The sequence below is a fragment of the Theileria parva genome, chromosome 1, assembly GCF_000165365.1.
Source record: "Theileria parva strain Muguga chromosome 1, complete sequence, whole genome shotgun sequence".
In the NCBI taxonomy this organism is placed as follows: domain Eukaryota; phylum Apicomplexa; class Aconoidasida; order Piroplasmida; family Theileriidae; genus Theileria; species Theileria parva.
The window spans coordinates 1,518,893-1,536,030 of NC_007344.1; the positions used below are offsets into that span (position 1 = coordinate 1,518,893).

The 17,138-nt window shown below is 38.3% G+C and overlaps 5 protein-coding genes across 5 annotated transcripts; 1 reads left to right on the plus strand and 4 right to left on the minus strand.

Annotated features, from left to right (window-relative positions):
* Positions 1–23: 23 nt before the first annotated feature.
* TpMuguga_01g00720 (HAD ATPase P-type family IC family protein) lies at positions 24–4,109 on the plus strand (the record flags this gene model as incomplete). Its single annotated transcript, XM_761148.1, has 1 exon — positions 24–4,109. One exon carries the CDS (start codon positions 24–26, stop codon positions 4,107–4,109), a length of 4,086 nt encoding a protein of 1,361 aa, XP_766241.1.
* A 201-nt stretch (positions 4,110–4,310) lies between these two features.
* Positions 4,311–5,299, minus strand: Ubb (Ubiquitin family protein). The gene has a single exon (XM_761149.2). It carries the CDS (start codon positions 4,896–4,898, stop codon positions 4,431–4,433), a length of 468 nt encoding a protein of 155 aa, XP_766242.1. The 5' UTR covers positions 4,899–5,299; the 3' UTR covers positions 4,311–4,430.
* Positions 5,300–5,640: 341 nt separating this feature from the next.
* Positions 5,641–8,672, minus strand: MCM5 (MCM2/3/5 family protein; the record flags this gene model as incomplete). The annotated part of the gene is made up of 12 exons (XM_761150.1): positions 5,641–5,713; positions 5,764–6,239; positions 6,355–6,448; positions 6,478–6,541; positions 6,618–6,875; positions 7,027–7,232; positions 7,273–7,378; positions 7,408–7,573; positions 7,649–7,726; positions 7,818–7,890; positions 7,922–8,247; positions 8,289–8,672. 12 exons carry the CDS (start codon positions 8,670–8,672, stop codon positions 5,641–5,643), a joined length of 2,304 nt encoding a protein of 767 aa, XP_766243.1.
* Positions 8,673–8,804: 132 nt separating this feature from the next.
* Positions 8,805–13,456, minus strand: LDL1 (Flavin containing amine oxidoreductase family protein). The gene is made up of 4 exons (XM_061305238.1): positions 13,374–13,456; positions 10,158–13,343; positions 8,993–10,128; positions 8,805–8,956 (listed from the first exon to the last, which is right to left on the minus strand). The coding sequence occupies exons 1-4, from the start codon at positions 13,393–13,395 to the stop codon at positions 8,822–8,824; spliced, it is 4,479 nt and encodes a 1,492-aa protein (XP_061161995.1). The 5' UTR covers positions 13,396–13,456; the 3' UTR covers positions 8,805–8,821.
* TpMuguga_01g02725 (uncharacterized protein) lies at positions 13,447–17,109 on the minus strand (the record flags this gene model as incomplete). The annotated part of the gene is made up of 3 exons (XM_061305265.1): positions 13,447–13,595; positions 13,673–13,893; positions 13,931–17,109. The coding sequence occupies 3 exons, from the start codon at positions 17,107–17,109 to the stop codon at positions 13,447–13,449; spliced, it is 3,549 nt and encodes a 1,182-aa protein (XP_061161996.1).
* Between the last annotated feature and the right edge of the window lie 29 nt (positions 17,110–17,138).

Genomic DNA, 17,138 nt, shown 5'->3' on the forward strand with positions numbered 1-17,138 from the left:
CTTAAAAATTGTAATATATCGTAATGGAACCTTCCACCGGTGAGGATGTGAACGAAAGAGCCGGTGACAATGTCACCTTCGCCGGAAATGAAACTGAGGGAACAACGTCCAGTGATGAAAATAATATAAACAGACCTTCAAATGAGGATTTAACCCTCAACACCGCTGACAGCAACGAAGTATTCACAATAAATGTAGAAAATGAAGCGCCTGAGCGATCTACAGAAATTGAGCCAAAACGGAGTGGCGCGAGCGAAACTGAGAGGCAAATATCCGCCAGTAAGATACTATCAGCCCCCAGTTACCCGGCGTTTGCTGATATCATAGAGATGGAGACAGTCCAGAGGCTGAGTAAATCGCACATTTACGCAGGTGACGTGCTTGAGTTGGTGAAATCGCGAGATTTGACAAAGTTCTATGAGGCTCAACAGGCAGTAGAACTTGTTCAGCCGACTACTGGAAAGTCTGAAATGGCTCATCTTCCTCTCCCAGATATCATGAACAAGTTTGGTTTAGAGGATACTGAACAGGGGTTATCAGACTCCCAAGTGGTTCTAAACAGACAACTTTACGGTAGTAACATACTAGACCTGGGTAAGAAGGACCCGATTTGGAAGATTTTCCTATCTCAGTTCAAGAGTTTTGTGATAATTCTGCTTTTCATAGCTGCAATAGCGTCAATAGCCCTGAAGAACTACGTTGAAGGCGCTTTTATTATTTTCATTGTAACCCTAAACTCTATAATGGCTACATATATGGAGAGATCAGCAGCTAACGTTTTAGAGAAGTTGGCCCAGCTTTCAAGTCCAACCGCTAAAGTGATTAGGAACAACGTTGAGGTTGAGATTGACAGCACTGAAGTGGTTCCCGGTGACGTTTTACTGCTACAAACTGGAGATACAATTGTTGCAGATATGCGCATGTTTGAGGTGATGGAGGTCAGAATCAACGAGTCACTGCTAACCGGAGAGTCTGTTGATGTTAAGAAGACAGTCGTTGCAGAGGATCTGGATAGCCCGTTTAGTACTAACCTTTGCTTTGCAAGCACCAGTGTAGTTTCAGGCTTTGGGAAAGGAATTGTAGTTAATACGGGAATGAATACTCAGGTTGGTAAAATAGCCAAACAGCTTAAAAAAGCCTCTGAAACCAGTAAAGTTACACCACTCCAAAGAGCTCTTAACAGGCTAGGAGGAACAATTGGTATCATTTCTACAATTGTTCTGATTTCAATTGTGATTGTAGCAATTTTCACAGGTTTTGATGATCCCACCAGGCCTAACACTAATAGAACTCTGTCAATTGTCCTTTTGGCCGTTGGATTTGCAGCCTCATCAATCCCTGAAGGCCTGCCAATGGTTGTCACAATTTCACTGAGTTTAGGAGCTAAGGACATGGCAAGAGAAAACGCAAATGTGCTAAAACTGCCAGCAGTTGAGACGCTTGGATGCTGCTCAGTGGTTTGCAGTGACAAAACCGGAACCCTGACCGAGGGCAAGATGGTGACTACCGACATCGTAATTTTCTTCAACGTCAAGAGTGTAACCTCAGACAACTTGCTCAAAAGCATAATCAAAAACACTAATTTCAGCCTCTTCGGAGCAACTGCAGCCAATGTTATCGCCGAACGCTTTTCATTCTATCCCACTTTCGGATTTAGTCCTTTTGGCGGTGTTTTCAACCCCTGTGACCTCACAGACTCCTATAAACGTAAATTAATCCAATTGTATAAGAAGAAAACTGATTTCAACACCATAGATAATAATTTACTCTCACACTACTCCGCTAAAAATAAAGTTGATTTACAACCCATGAGTAAAGAGCCTAGTCTTGAGGATCAGTCGCAAGGATCTGGAGAGTCAAGTTCCCAAGAAAGTTTACAAGCAGCTCCAGTTACAAGCCCTACAACTGATAGCTACTTAAAGAGTGTGATGGTCAGATTGAACATGTGCATAGGGTATTTAAACAGCTATAACACCAAGTTGGTTTTGGACCAGAATAACAAGTGGACGTGTGTGGGAAACATGACAGAGAGTCCCTTAGTGGTTGCAGCAAACAAGTGTGGACTAAAGCCAGAGTTATTGGACGATTACCCGAGACTTGAAAATCTAGAAGTTCCATTCAATTCAAAGAGAAAGTTGAGTATAACAGTGCATAAACTGATGGTAGAAAACAAATTTGAGGAGTTGGAGTTTCAGCAAAAGGGCAAGAAGTATACCCATGTGGCACTAGTTAAAGGTGCACCGGATGTTCTGAGACCATATTGCAAATACGTACCGAGTTTAGATAACGGTGTTTTTGTCGATTTCAAGTATACCATAAATAGTGACGAGGACGGTGCTAACTCAGATGACGTGGTGATGTACAATAATGATAAGTTGAGTAATGATAGTTTGAGAGTTATTATGCTGGGTTTAGTACCGTTAACAGATGAGGATATTGCTTATCTACAAAGCTTAGATGATTCAATATACAGACAGCAGTATTTACTATCAACTGCCAATTTTGATGTTACCACTTTACCACATAACAGTGGTAAGATAGTGTTGATGGGCGTTACAGGTAGTTTTGACCCCCCAAGGCCTGGAGTTAAGGAGTCAATTGATACGTGTAAAAGTGCAGGAATCAGAGTTATCATGATTACGGGTGACCAGAAGATAACAGCAATAGCCATAGCTAAGCAGATTAACTTGATCACCCCAGGTCCAGATACTAAAGATGACGAGTTGGGATTGGAGTGTAATAAGTTACACATTAACGGCAACCCTGGCATGGATTACTTGCCAGATGACCAAATTGACCTGATAACTTCAAAGTATAGTGTGTTTTGCAGGGCCCAGCCTGAGGATAAGGTAGCAATTGTGACATCTCTGAAAAGAAAGGGTGACATCACAGCAATGACAGGTGACGGAGTTAACGATGCTGCAGCGCTTAAAACTGCTGATATTGGTGTGAGTATGGGCATAAACGGCACTGACGTGGCCAAAGGGGCCAGTGAGCTTGTTCTTCTGGACGATAACTTCTGCACAATCGTCAAAGCTGTCAGGGCTGGAAGGACCATTTACAGCAATATTCAGAAGTTTGTCTCATTTTTACTCGGAACAAATATCGGTGAAATCGTATACCTGACCACCAGTATAATAATTAACACGTTACCACCAGTTGAAGCACTTCAGATCCTATTTTTGAACTTTCTAACTGATGGATGTCCTGCAGTAGCTTTGAGCCGTGAGCCCCCAGACTCTGACGCAATGAAAAGGCCTCCCAGGAAGCCAAACACACCAATCATGACCACTGAGTGGTGGCTGGCTGGGAACCTACCTCACACTATCTTTGAGGCTTTGGCAGTCATTGCATCAATTCTGATTGGTTTATATCTGTGTACTGGTGTGATTACTCTCAAGGACTTGAATGATCGTTGTCGCTACGTTAAGGTTGACGATTCAACGAAGATGGTTTACTTTTGCAGCTCTCACGAGTATTTAATTACTCCAAAGTATGTTGGATGGGTCACAAACGTGGATTATTTCGACCCCGAGGAGCGTAAGATGAAGTGTTTTCTGGGTGCAGCGAAGGGTAGAATCGACGATTTGAACGTTTCTAATCCTGATTTGCACCCAAATTTGAGAGCAAAATTGGAGAATTTTGACCTTTCAAGTTTGGGAGGGATGTCTGATTTTGTCGAAAAGGACTCTCGAGGTTGGATCAGATCAAATGGTAAGAAGGACGGAAGCAACTATCACGGCGTTGGAGAAATGGGTTACAAAGATATCGTGAGTAGAAAATCCAAACAGGCTAGGACAATTTCATTTATTACCGCAGTTTGGGCTGAGATGCTAAGGGCCTACACTGTCAGGAGTTGGGACTACTTTTACAATGTTTTTAACCGGAATCCCTGGATGCATATTGCCTGCAGTATTTCTGCCACTGTCACGTTTGCTCTGACAGTTTTCCCTGGGCTTTCCACTGTTCTCCACGTCGTTTCGCTCACGTATTGGCAGTACATTCTCTCAATTCTGCTTGCCTTCACCACTTTAATTTTGGACGAATTCCTCTCCAAATTCATCTACAGGCGTATTAAGAAACGCAGAGCACTAAAATCAGCTGAATAATCTTGTAAAATATTCACTTATAAACGGCTATATATGTAGGTATAGTATGTAGGAGGTATTTATCAACCATAGGGTATTGGTAATTATAAAGTATCAACATATTATGTAGGTGTTAATAAATACAGGCTAAAATGTTCCACATCTCATTAACATATCAAACTATATATCTTGATAATAAATAAAACATTTGAACATATTATGTACACGGTATGAATATATTAAATTGGTTAAAATTACATAAAACTACATTGGTTTTTAAAATTAAAAATCAGTCTCGATTTTAATTTTAAAACGCTCGATTCGGGTTAGTAGTTGGTAATTTTAACTTTTATAACCTCCTCTGAGCCTCAAAACCAAGTGAAGCGTGCTTTCCTTCTGGATGTTGTAGTCACTCAAAGTCCTACCATCCTCTAACTGCTTACCAGCAAATATCAACCTCTGTTGGTCTGGAGGAATTCCTTCCTTATCCTGAATCTTAGCCTTAACATTCTCTATCGTGTCGCTAGGCTCAACCTCGAGGGTTATAGTCTTGCCAGTGAGGGTTTTAACAAAAATTTGCATACCTCCTCTGAGTCTAAGCACTAAATGTAGGGTGCTCTCCTTCTGGATATTGTAGTCACTGAGTGTTCTACCATCCTCTAGCTGCTTACCAGCAAATATCAACCTCTGTTGGTCTGGAGGAATTCCTTCCTTATCCTGAATCTTAGCCTTAACATTCTCTATCGTGTCGCTAGGCTCAACCTCGAGGGTTATAGTTTTTCCTGTTAAAGTTTTGACGAATATCTGCATATTGCCTTATCGTAGAAAAGATTATACTATTGTCTCAATAACTTTACAAAAGATCCAGCAATCTCGTAGATTCGATCCAGTAATCTTACAGATTTTATAAGGTAATCTTGTGGGCTGTTTATCCTTCACTAAAAGAAACAAGTTACAATTTAGATTTCTGGGTGAAATAGTTTAAAATGAATGTAAAAAATTTCACACAATATATTATAAAACGAATTTAAAATTTATTATAAAGTTCTGTGATACAATATTACAAGCGGGATCTGAGAATCTATTTTGTTATGATCCAGACCTTTAGCAATTAATTTTTTGGTTTAGTATACTAAGAAAACTTAGTTTTTGGTATCGGGAAAATTCAACGGGAGTTTATTAAGAGTCTAGTCCAAATTAAAGTAATTCGCAGTGACTTAGGCCACTTTGGACGTCTAATGGGGCGGTCACTGCACCATAGTAATGGCACCTCGGTTTATTTCCCCCTATTTTACTCTATTTTTCACTGTTTTTAGTTTGCTTCTCTGATGTGTACACTAAACTTTCGTCTCCAGCTGATCCACACCACACTTCAGCCTCCAACACCGATTTCGGAGTACTACCATCTACACCCTGTCCCACCTCAGATACTTTTTACCTCATTTCCTCTCCTCCTTCTCGCAAATTCCATATCTCATCAAACTCTTTTCTTTTACCCAGTCTTCCTTTAGAAATACACAATAAGTATACATGTACTACGAAATTAAAAAAATTAATTACACCTTCTCAGGGATAAGTCTCCTCTTTCTTGGAGTACACCCTTTTTAATGAGTATGTTAATTGCCCTAAATAAAGGTTAGTTAAATCTAGGATAATCTAACGACTATTGACTTACTGCTGAATGTACACCATGTTAAGGTACTGTTTCTGGAGTTCCTTAATTATGAACCTCCTCGTTGTCCTCTGGCCCTTTTTAACTAAGCTTAAAATCAATTCTTCGCTCATTTTAATCTTCTGCTGATCATCTAATGACATGTTATCGACATTCAGTGTGCTCTTCATGGCTTCTCCTGTTGACACTATGAATAGCTGAATCGCCATTTGAACGTGTTTTTCTGACGCTATCGGCGACAGTTCCATCCTTGCGAGGCTTTCTGATATTCTCACCAGCGATTCCAACTGCCTCAACGTTATTGGTATCTTTTTCGTTGACGACCTCTTATCTTCTCTGTACTCTTTGCGCTTCTGGACATAAAAGTTCCTCAAACTATCCTTCGCTTCATTTGACAATATCGGCGACACTACTTGCTTGCTATACTGGATAAATCTCCTCAACTTATTGTTACTTATTGGACCAACCACGTTATGTTTCTGAACAATCAGTTAATAACAATTGAGTTTTTGTTAACTTAATTCAGTGCCAACTTAGTCAAATGTTTAACTCAAATATTTGTAATTTTAGCTAATAATTGTCAATTAAAAGTACATTTTGGTTGTTGTGTAGTGATAAAATGTGTTTACACAGTAACCTATCGTGGTTCACATCCTCGTTATCTTTTAACATGAAAATCAAATCAAACCTAAACTAAAATACAAACTTCATCATTACCTTGAGAGAATTGTTGTTTTAAAGTCATGTTGTTCATTGTTGTCTTGATAATTATTATAAGATCCTACAAAAGAAATAAAAGGAGGTTTATACAGATAATTAGAAACGAGGTTAAAACTATTTAATTAGTGAAAAATTACCTAGATTGGGGTTTGCCGCTGCAATTACTGAACACCTTGTGTTTAGGATTGTTGTGATTCCGGCCTTTGAAATTGATATTGTCTGCTGTTCCATCGCCTCATGAATCGCCACCGCGTCGTCTGGTCTCATCTTGTCAAACTCATCAATGCAAACCACTCCTCCATCAGCCAAAACCATTGCTCCTCCCTCCAACGAAAACACTCCCATACTGTCCCTAACAACAGCTGCCGTTAAACCTGCAGCACTACTCCCCTTTCCTACGATATTCAATATTAGTTGGTATACAGAGTTATTAGTATAATGAGATATTGCAAACTAAATCTATCAAGTAATATTAGCCATTGCATACTAATTATATCAAGTAGTATTAGCCATTGCATACTAATTATATCCACATATATAAAGTACCTGAAGTGTAAATTGAGATTGGAGCAATGAAATCAACGAATTTGAGAATTTGCGATTTAGCAATTGAGGGGTCTCCCAGGATTAAGATGTTAATATCGCCTCGAATCCTGGCTCCATTTCCAACCTCTTTCCTTGTGCCTCCAAATAAAGCACAGGCACAGGCCTTCTTTACGTCGTCTAGTCCATAAATGCTAGGAGCTATTGAACTAAATTTTTATTAGTAAATTAATATTTGTTAAAAGTTACTTGAAAATCTTTGTATGTATGTCCGGCTGTGAAGCTAGGAGTAGAAGGTCATTTCCCTCATCAATGTCAAATTCGTAGGTCTCATTTACGTTCAGCTTTTGAATTCCTGAAATTTTTATTAATGAAACAAAGTACCTAGAACGTGCAAATATGAGCTGTTTATATCAGTTTGGCTGTTCGGACTATTGTTATACGAGGTTAATACACCATGTGCGTATATACGGTCACCAGGAATCACCTTGTCACATAAATAACGAGTCACATTCAACTGCAAGTGTCTTGGCATATCACCAGTTGGGACCTAAATCATTATTATTTATACAGCATGAAATAGTTAGTATATAAATGTTTTTGTTTAAATAGGCTTTAGACTTACATCCTCCGCCAGTTCTTGCATCTTTAATAGTTGGACATCCACAAATTGACACTCATTAACAATGATGACATATGGATTCTAAAAACATTAATTTAACAATTTGAACAGTAGATAGACATTTTTAAACATTTAATTAGGAATTATTATATATGTGTCGATAAAAAATAACCTGTGCTGAATGGCATCCCAGCTGTTGATCGACATGAATATTCTCTCCCATGGTCTTCATTGTTGCGGAGTATCTGAAAAATTCATCACTTTGACAGTTTTTACCTGCAGGTTTTGGGTATTTGTGGTCTTGAGATCCAAAGTGGCACTTCAATTACCATTTTATGTCCACAGTAACGGCACTGGATTGTGCACACCCTCATCTTATGCTGCGTCCGGTTAGCCTGCACTATAATTCCAGGAACCACCACAAATGTCTCCTGCTTGTCAGACAACAGTGAGCGGATAGGAGTAGGGCTTGCGTAATTGTTGAGAAGATTAATCTGGATGTAGTTGAACTTTTCATCTTCATAGTCCATGTTCATCCTGCACACATCGTAACAGACCCTCTCAATGGTTGACAAATATATCAAGGGTCTCTGAGTTAAAACCTAAAACACAATATATTTCAGATCTAGTTAATTTTAATTACCTTGACGAGTTCGTGGACATAAAACGGAGGTAATTTTTCCGAATTTCTGGTATTTGACTGTCCTTCCTCATTATTAGCCTCTCTAAGCTGCTTAGTAATTGATTCCTCCTCTCGTTCAGAAGTTGTGTCCATCACATTTTGAAAATGGAACAGATCTTCCAGTTTCAACTCCAGAAGGTAGTTGTTGTTTTTTAAATTCTCCAAAAGCGTTCTTTTAAGCTTGCCTTGCTGCAAAGACGTCGAGGAATAGGCGTTCAGGAATGAACTGAAGTATGTGTAAACATTATCCAAGGAAGGTAGCTTGCTTGGGAGTTTCAGGTACTCGTCACTGAGTCCTCTTGACACATTGGTGTTATATACTCTTCCTTCCTGCAGTCCAAGCATTTTGTTTAATTTTAGAGTAAATACTAAAAATTAATTTTAATATTTTCTTATTCTTTTGCAATTGGGCTGTAGTGTGTCGTACTCCCAATATACACATTAATTCCAGACTAGCAGACACATATGTAATTACTATATTTTATGGTAAAAAATTAATAATTATACAATAATTGCTGTATTCTCTGATAAATCTTCATCGAGATTGATATGACTGCCTTCACCCTCCAACAGTACGCTCTCCTGATCCAATACTTTTGCACATCCAGAGATGCGCCGTTCTCCCCCCTCTAAATTATTTTATTATTAATATTATTTTATCTTACTTCTATTTTACAGTTTTTGCACTTTGGACACAGCCACTTTTCCCTCTCACTCTCCGCACCCGCGACGTTGTCTGGTCTGAATTCATCCGGTACGCAGTTGTAGTGCCAAATCTTACTGCAGCTTGCGGAGTCACACAGCAAGACTTCCCCTCCTCTTTGGCAGTAATAACACAGGAAATCGTACCACAGACCCAGTAATTTACATGTGCTCTTCAACATCTCAGTTGAGAACGCTTGATTCCTTATTTCAACCTCCTTTTTACCGCTTTTTTTTAACCCTTCAACAACTTCAACCATATCAACACCTATAATTTTACATGTGTCATAACCCTTTTCCAGGCCACAGGAATTGTGCTCCATGTGATAGGCAGTGTACAAAAGGCCCTTGATGATTACTTCAGAGTAGTAGATGTATTTATTAATATAATTCCTGTTTTGCAAATGTGCCCTAATTTTATTAAACTTATCATAGTTACTCAAGATTTTATCAATTCTGATGGAATTTTCACTGAGCATCAGCTTTATCAACATCAATAACTCCAGCTCGTAGTCTTCCACACCTTGTTTGCACACCCTTTTACGCACTGGATTTTCATCCACCTGTCCTGAGCTATCACAAGAACTGATGTCAGTATCGCTACTCTCAAGATTTAAAGCTTCAGTTTGACCACCAGCAGTGTTATCGTTGATTTTCTTATAATTACTGTTGAAATCCAAGCTCTTACTTTCAACTGCGTTATAATCTGTGTAGTAGTCGCTTATAACACTGTTGTCTAGGTACATGTTATCGTCTGAAATCAACTCATCGGACCCATCAGTCAGATAATAGCCCAGGAGATTTTTACTTGGCAAGGGTATCGGGATTCCAACGTAGTTATCACTATATCTATTGTTGAGTATGTTATCCAAACTGTAATCCATATTCTCATTTTTTTCAATCTCTTTCTTCAACTTTCTCTTAATTTCACTTCCAATCACATCAACAGCATCAATAGAATCAATAACATCTGACTTGCGTTTCTTAACGGTAACTCTATTTTTATTCAGGCCAATGTTGTATATGTCTTCTGCTGCTCTTATTGAGGTATCAAAGGACCCGTCGATACATTGATAGTATGAGTTACTGATATATTCACCTAAATCAAATTAAAGTGAGTAAAATTACCTGAGAAAAGAACCCTTGGATCATCTGTTGGATACGGTGACTTGAGGTGTATGATATCTTCGTCGTTTGCTGTAACTTTTGGGTATGAATAACTTCCTTTCGAATATTGGTCACCTTTCCAGTTAGTCACAAAAGCCTCAACTGGGTATATCTTCCTCGTGACATTGAATATCTTGTGCAATAGTTTCAGACACACTTTAAGCAAGCCAGCCTTGGACATTTTCTCAAATCTTTTACTGAATGGTGGAAATGAGTGTGCCAGGATACATCCCTTCTTCCCGTAACAGTGTAAGTTTAAGAACTGGAACCTGTGGTCCAGTGAATTAAACTGCATTTCATTCCTCGGCCAGAAGATATCGCTTGGTTTAAAGCGCATGACTATCTTGTTGTGGTATCCCATGCTGTAGTTACTCATGCTCTTAATTCTACCTTCACTTAATTCAGGCACGAAACTTATCTCACTCAGCAGGTTTATTGGCACAGTCACTATCACATACTTACTATACACACATTTAGAATCTTGGGGTTCAAACACTTCTAAGCCCGTATTTGATTTTAATTTTACATCAGTTTCACTACTTTTTAACACCAATTTTACGTCATAACCCTCAGTATCAGGTGAATCTACAGCCTTTTCCACACTATTCAAGTCACCAGCATCTTTTTTCAACGAAATCTGTGTAACCAGAGTGTTCAGGTATATAAATTCCTTATTAACTCCCACCAAGTACCTAAATAGCCACTCCCAGCCGTCTATAACCAGCTTATCAGAGTCTGAATTCCCCTTAAACTTCTCTATATTAAGCCGTGTCAGCTTATTATAAACTAGTTTTATTCTCCTTTTATACAACTCCAAACTCCTTTTGTCTAATCCATTATTCTCGCTACTCTGGAATGTGGTTGTTTCATTAGGGCTGACACTGAAACTACTATAGTTGGCCGTGGTACTAGTTGTTGAGGAGCAATTATCATCACACATTGAATTCATGAGTGATTCATCATTATTAAGTTTTTTATCGAGTAAACTTGTCTGTGAAGATGATGACACTGTGTGAGTGTTGAGTGATGAAGGAATTGGCAGCTTACACATTGAGATACAAGTTTCTCTTAGGTCTGAGTTGTAGCCCATTCTTGACTGGACAATGTTGAATAGTAACACCTGCTCTTCTTTCGTTATGGTCACATTATTTCGATTGAATTCATCTATTATGTTTCTATACACAAAATAGTACACATCCCACAGACTCTTGATTTCATCCACTCCGAATCCTTTGTTCTCTTCCACCTCCCTAATGTACCATTCGTTACTGTCAGAATCTTCACTTAGCCCTTCACAATCAACTTCATCTTCAGGTTTAAGCCCCTCAACTGGTTCTTCATTGATATAACTATCATCCGGCAACAAATTATTGACTCCATTGTCTTTGTAGCCGTATTTCTTGAAAAATGAATGATTACCATATAATTGATGAAACAGCTTGTTAGATTGCATGATGATTTTATCAACTATGAAATTGGCCTTTACAACTGATCCAAAACTGATTTTACTACCATTCTTATGATTATACCAATTAGTATACAGTGTTGGCTCCCAGTTAGAGTACCCACTCAAGTCACCCACCAGTGGTTTTATATAATTAGTAACACCAAGGATGGATTTATTATACTTTCTCTTGTTACGTATGTCCTTGTAAGGATTGTATGCCTGATGTACTAAGCTTACAGGGGTCTCAATTTCATTCTGATCACTATTCACTGAATCACTAACCTGGGAGCTTAAGTCGTGATCATATTTGTAATTTGGGGATCTTTGTAACTTATCTTTTTTAAAATTGTTGATGATATAGTTATTGCAGTGGAGATAGTTTGGACCCAGGTCGACGCTAATTTGTTCACTAGGGTTACTTGCGTTTTTCTTAAAGAAAGTGGTGAAGGTTCTTCCACCAATTCTGTTTCTGGCCTCCAGGCACACGACGTTTACTTTTTTAGACTTTAGGTAATTGAACGCTGCCAGTCCTCCTATTCCACCCCCTACTATAACGACATCATACTTTGAGCCGTCTACAATATCTGAGTAACTGCTATAATTTGGTTCTGAAACATTAGGGCCACTCTCATCACCTTTAGCTACTTTATTCCCAGTTCCAGTTTTGTTAAATGTACAATAGGGGAGTACAGGAGGTTCTTCAATTATACACCTCCTCAATCTTGCCAAATCCCACTTTTTAGTTCTCTTTTTAGCGGGAACTCGTGAGGGTTCCGGTTGTTTTGGTCTACCCCGGAGTATGGCACCTGACACAGTAAGATATGTCCCATTCGGAGCGTCTTGTGTAGCATCAAAGAGGACATAGTACCTGTTCCTGGAGATTATGAAGTTCTGATTCAGTTTATACTTCAGGATGCTTAAATATTTGATGAACCGTGCACTGTTTTTAGAGTTTGGGATGTCATCATTTTGAAAATACTGCGGTTGCGTTTTCAACCGATCTAGGAAATTTCGCTTTATTGTTTCCCCCACCTCTATGTTATTAATAACATCCTTGTAGAATGCGTTTCTTAGTTGTACTAATTTCCTGTAACAGCTGTTTAGTGTTCCGTCCGTGATTACAAAGTTGGCATCATATTTTTTTTCTCTGAGTAATTGTCTCAGTTTTTCATAATCTCCTTCGTTATAGAAACTATTTTGGACGTATTGTAATATAGAAGGTTCACCATCCATATCTGGGTCATTGTTAAATATATCTTGATTGTCATTAAATTCTGTATCCAGCTGGTATAACGGATCCAGAATGACCCGTAGCTTTACGGAAATCCCGATTTTATTCCAAATTGGTCTAATATTTGGCACATTGAATCTTTTTTTAAGTTGAATCAGGACATTTAATAAATTTTCGTTGTTAATGTACAAATTGTAATTCCCTCCAACCTCATCGCTAGATTCGGCTTTCGGCTCGTCGGTTTCAAATTCGTTTAGAACTCTTTCGTATGTATGAATAATTGTGTTGGATATATTTTTACACTTTTTATAGTAATCTATGTAACTAACTCTCAAGTCTGGATTAAATTTTACTTTGAACGGCCTACTGGTGGTGTTTTTTATTGTACTATGTAATTCTAATCTTTGCTTATCTGTTAATGTTAAATATAAGAACAGCCAGCGGTATTTTTCATCGTCAGATATTGAATCTATACAACAGTCATTAATTTGCAACCTACCTGACTCGGCATGGCCTATCATTTAGATTCTCAGACACAAACATATACTTAGCGTGTAAAATATAATTACAAATTAATGTGTATGGGGAATACTGGTTAAATATTGTGTAATTGAGTATATTCCGTATTTTGATACGTCGCCCGATAAACCTCTCGGCAAACCGTAGATTACAGATATTAAATAAGGCTCATTATATTTCATCTTCTTGTTCATCAACTCGTCTACAAATTATTTGTTAAATTAGATCCAATTGAGAAATAAATTCTATGATGTGTAATAAAATTTTGCTCAATTTGACCAATTGTATCAAGAGCGCTGAGTATAAACTTACAGTTGTATAGATTATTGGTCAGTAATTTAGGCTGTGATTTTACTGGACCATTTTTGGTTATTGTGACTGGCGAGTAAATGGGTTCTATTGGCAGCGATAAGTACTTCTTTTTACTCTTAAACCCATCTGGGTGATACATATAGTGGGTATACGCATAACTTCTCTTTATACATTGATCATTTAGAAACCTGAAATAAATAAATTATTAAATAATTTGAAAAATACTTGTTTGTATGTGATTGCGTCGTATGCTTAATACACAACGGCTTGAGTATCAAGTACTGGAGAAGGTTAGTGTTGATGCTGTTGTTCAGCTTATACAAGTTTATATTATTTAAATTAGAGTACTTTATGTAACATCCACTCAACAGACAGCACATTGGGTGAAAGCTCACATCACACCTCTCAGACGTATTTTCCTCATTACACCCTACTTCCACTATCTTCATTTCCCCAACTCCGTTTAGTTTCTGGTCCAGATCCACTTTATTCCTTGGCGACTTATTTCCCTTAGTTGGTCTTAAATTATTATCTATTCCGTTAAGATCTGAGTAGGTGTGGTTTGGAGAACTATCTGACTGTGAGTTTTCGAAACCCTGTTCATACAAAGGCTGTGTTGAACAACATTGTATCTGGATTCCCCCTATGACGTTACATATGGAGCAGACTTTCATGTTTGTGAAAGCGCTGTTTGATGTTAGGGAGAACTGGTTAGTCTGGAAGTTAAACGTGATACTTGGCATAATGAATGCGAGGCAGACCAGGTGTATAAACTTAACGCTGTTGTTGACGTAGATGATCTTCATCGCTCCTCCAGAAGACAGACATGAGATGCAAATAGCCGTGTTATAGTTATTTTCAAATTTCCTCTCCATTAAACAGGGGTCACAGAAAAAAGCAGTTTCAACCACTTGATTATTACTGTTGTTGGTGTTATTTGTCGATGTTCCACTAGTGCCATACGAGGGTATCGTAGAGTTGTAGCTATTGGAGGCAGCGGTGGAATTATTATTATTATTTGCAGTGGGATTATAGCAGTTGTAATGGACTCGTATAAAGCATTTCTGGCACTGCAATAGAATATTCTTGTGGCTCAACTCACTCAACAAACACACTGAGCAGTACTCCAAGTTTATGTTATCGTTGACGTTCTGTTTAAGGCTCTCATCCAACAAGTCAGTAGACCCACGCCTTTCACTACCCTCTCCAATCTCCGATGTATCTCCTGAGTCACTTCTCCCGTCAAACGCCTTTAGCCTATCAAGTTCCTCATCATCATCTAAGCCTACATTATTGTAGTGCAGAATTGATTTTTTAATCGAGAAAAGAAACTTGTTGTAGTGAAAAAGAAGATTTGAGAGGTTAATGTAGTGGTTAGTTGCCGTTTTATTATATATCAAACCCTTGTACTTCTCATTACTTATCCTCTCATTCATGGCAACCTTGTGCTTCTCAATCTCGTTCTTTATCAACTTCAGTGACCTCACTATACACGTTATCTGCCTCTCTACAAATCCATTTTCGGTGTTTTCTGAAAGTTCGTCCTCTTCATCTGTGTCTTCTGAACCCAGACCCACAGTTGGGTTAATGCTCCAGTTATAGCCGTACAGACTCACAATTCTGTTGTTTCCATCCTCCTCAGAGTCTTCATGGATCGTGTCGTTTTCAGACTTTCTAGTATATATGAAGGTCATGTTACTGTTAGAGCCTCTGCTGACATGGTTAGCTGTGTTACCTTCAGTGCCATTAGTGAGATTACTATCACTTAACGGATTAATTGGATTTATCGTACGAGTGTTAAAGAAGTAAATTGAGTTGACGATGTACTTGAGGTAAATGTACTCCATCTGGCTGATTGATAAATAGTGGAGAATTACCAGTTTTTCAAATTTATATTTATTATTATACAGTTTAATTATTGACATCCAGATATACTTGTTATACAGCTTAAGTAGTACAAATTTCGGCTTTTTATACACGACGTTATATATTTCATCCTCCAGTAGAGTGTTAGGCCCAGAATACTGAGCTGGGAGCTTTGGGGCTGTGTTAGGGTACAACAACTGCCTTATCACATTCACGATATTCTGTACACCGTACTCAGTGTTAATTACCAGCTTCTTCAAATCGTTAACGGTGAGCATGGACCCGTTATCGGCATTTAGCAGGGACTTTAGATCCTCAACTATGTCCGAGTAGCATTCTTCAGGTTGTGGTGTATACGGAGTGCCATGAGTGCTTGACAGGTGTTTATTTGAAGTGTACGATTCAGACGTGTTAGATATGTTAGAATTCAGTATCTGGGTGGTCTGGGTGCTGGTGTTGCGATGAGTGTAAATCGGGATGAAGAGAATGTTGAAATGGTTTATATTAATAGGCTTGTTATTCTTAATTATGTTCGACTTTTTATAAATATTATACTCGTAGATGATGTTGTTTATACCCACATTCGTGGTAACTCCAACTGGGTGAGGTCTTGGTGCATGAGGTATTGAGCCATTTACAGGACTAGTTCCAGGAGCAAACGAGCTTGTCGTCGTCGTTTGAACTGCAAGAGTGTTAAATTTATTTTGTTTCTTGTTAGTAGCAGGCTTAATCGTAGGTTTATGGACGTGACTTTGTACATTAAACTCTGCAATATTATACAGGTGATTCACGAATGTATGCTTGACATACGCAATGTTTTCACTCTTGATGTGGTTATAGCAGAGCAGGAACCGGTAACTAACCAATTTCTCCTTACTGTTGGATACTTGTCTAGTTGTTAGTCCTGACTCCGTTCCATTCGTCATGTACTGTGGGTTAAACTGGGAGTAGTTGGAGTAGATGATGATGTACCCATTACCCGAGCAATTGAAGTGCATATAGTTTTTACAGTTTTTCACTAGGCATTTGAAGTAAACACCAGTTCCTCCACACGAATAACATATTTTCTCTTCGTCCTCATCACCTATGTTCACATCATACAGGATGTGCAGGCTTATTTTCTCAGACTTCCTATCATATGAGTATATACTATTTAGTGTATTTCTGGGCTTGGAATCGCCAATGCCGTTGAAATTTGCGATATCCTGGTTACCGTTTAATGCAACTCCTTCCAGAGAGTTGGAAGGTGTCACCAAGGCTCTATTCCCTCTGGCAGATCCCAAAGAATTATCCAAATGTAGGTCATTACTGGCTTTATTCTGAGATTCAGTGATTAAATTAAAAAACTGATGAAAAAAATGTAAAGATAAGCATTCGGAATGAGCATAAAAAGTTATATTTTTGTAAACAAAGGCAATATTAGTGTTTATGTTACATACTTGACATTTTTTATTTTCCGTTATAATTTTTGTCAAGTTGGAAAACATAAAATATTCGAAAGAAAAATACAGATCATCGGTAACTTCCTTATACTTCATATTCTTTGGATTTATTCATCTCTATCTAG

Coding starts and splice junctions, on each gene's coding strand:
- LDL1 (XM_061305238.1), bottom strand. CDS start 13,395: ATGATAGGCCATGCCGAGTCAG. Junction 13,344..13,373: donor GATAGGCCATGCCGAGTCAG/GTAGGTTGCAAA, acceptor ACTGTTGTATAG/ATTCAATATCTGACGATGAA. Junction 8,957..8,992: donor GCAAAAACTGTAAAATAGAA/GTAAGATAAAAT, acceptor AAAATAATTTAG/AGGGGGGAGAACGGCGCATC.
- Ubb (XM_761149.2), bottom strand. CDS start 4,898: ATGCAGATATTCGTCAAAACTTTAACAGGAAAAACTATAACCCTCGAG.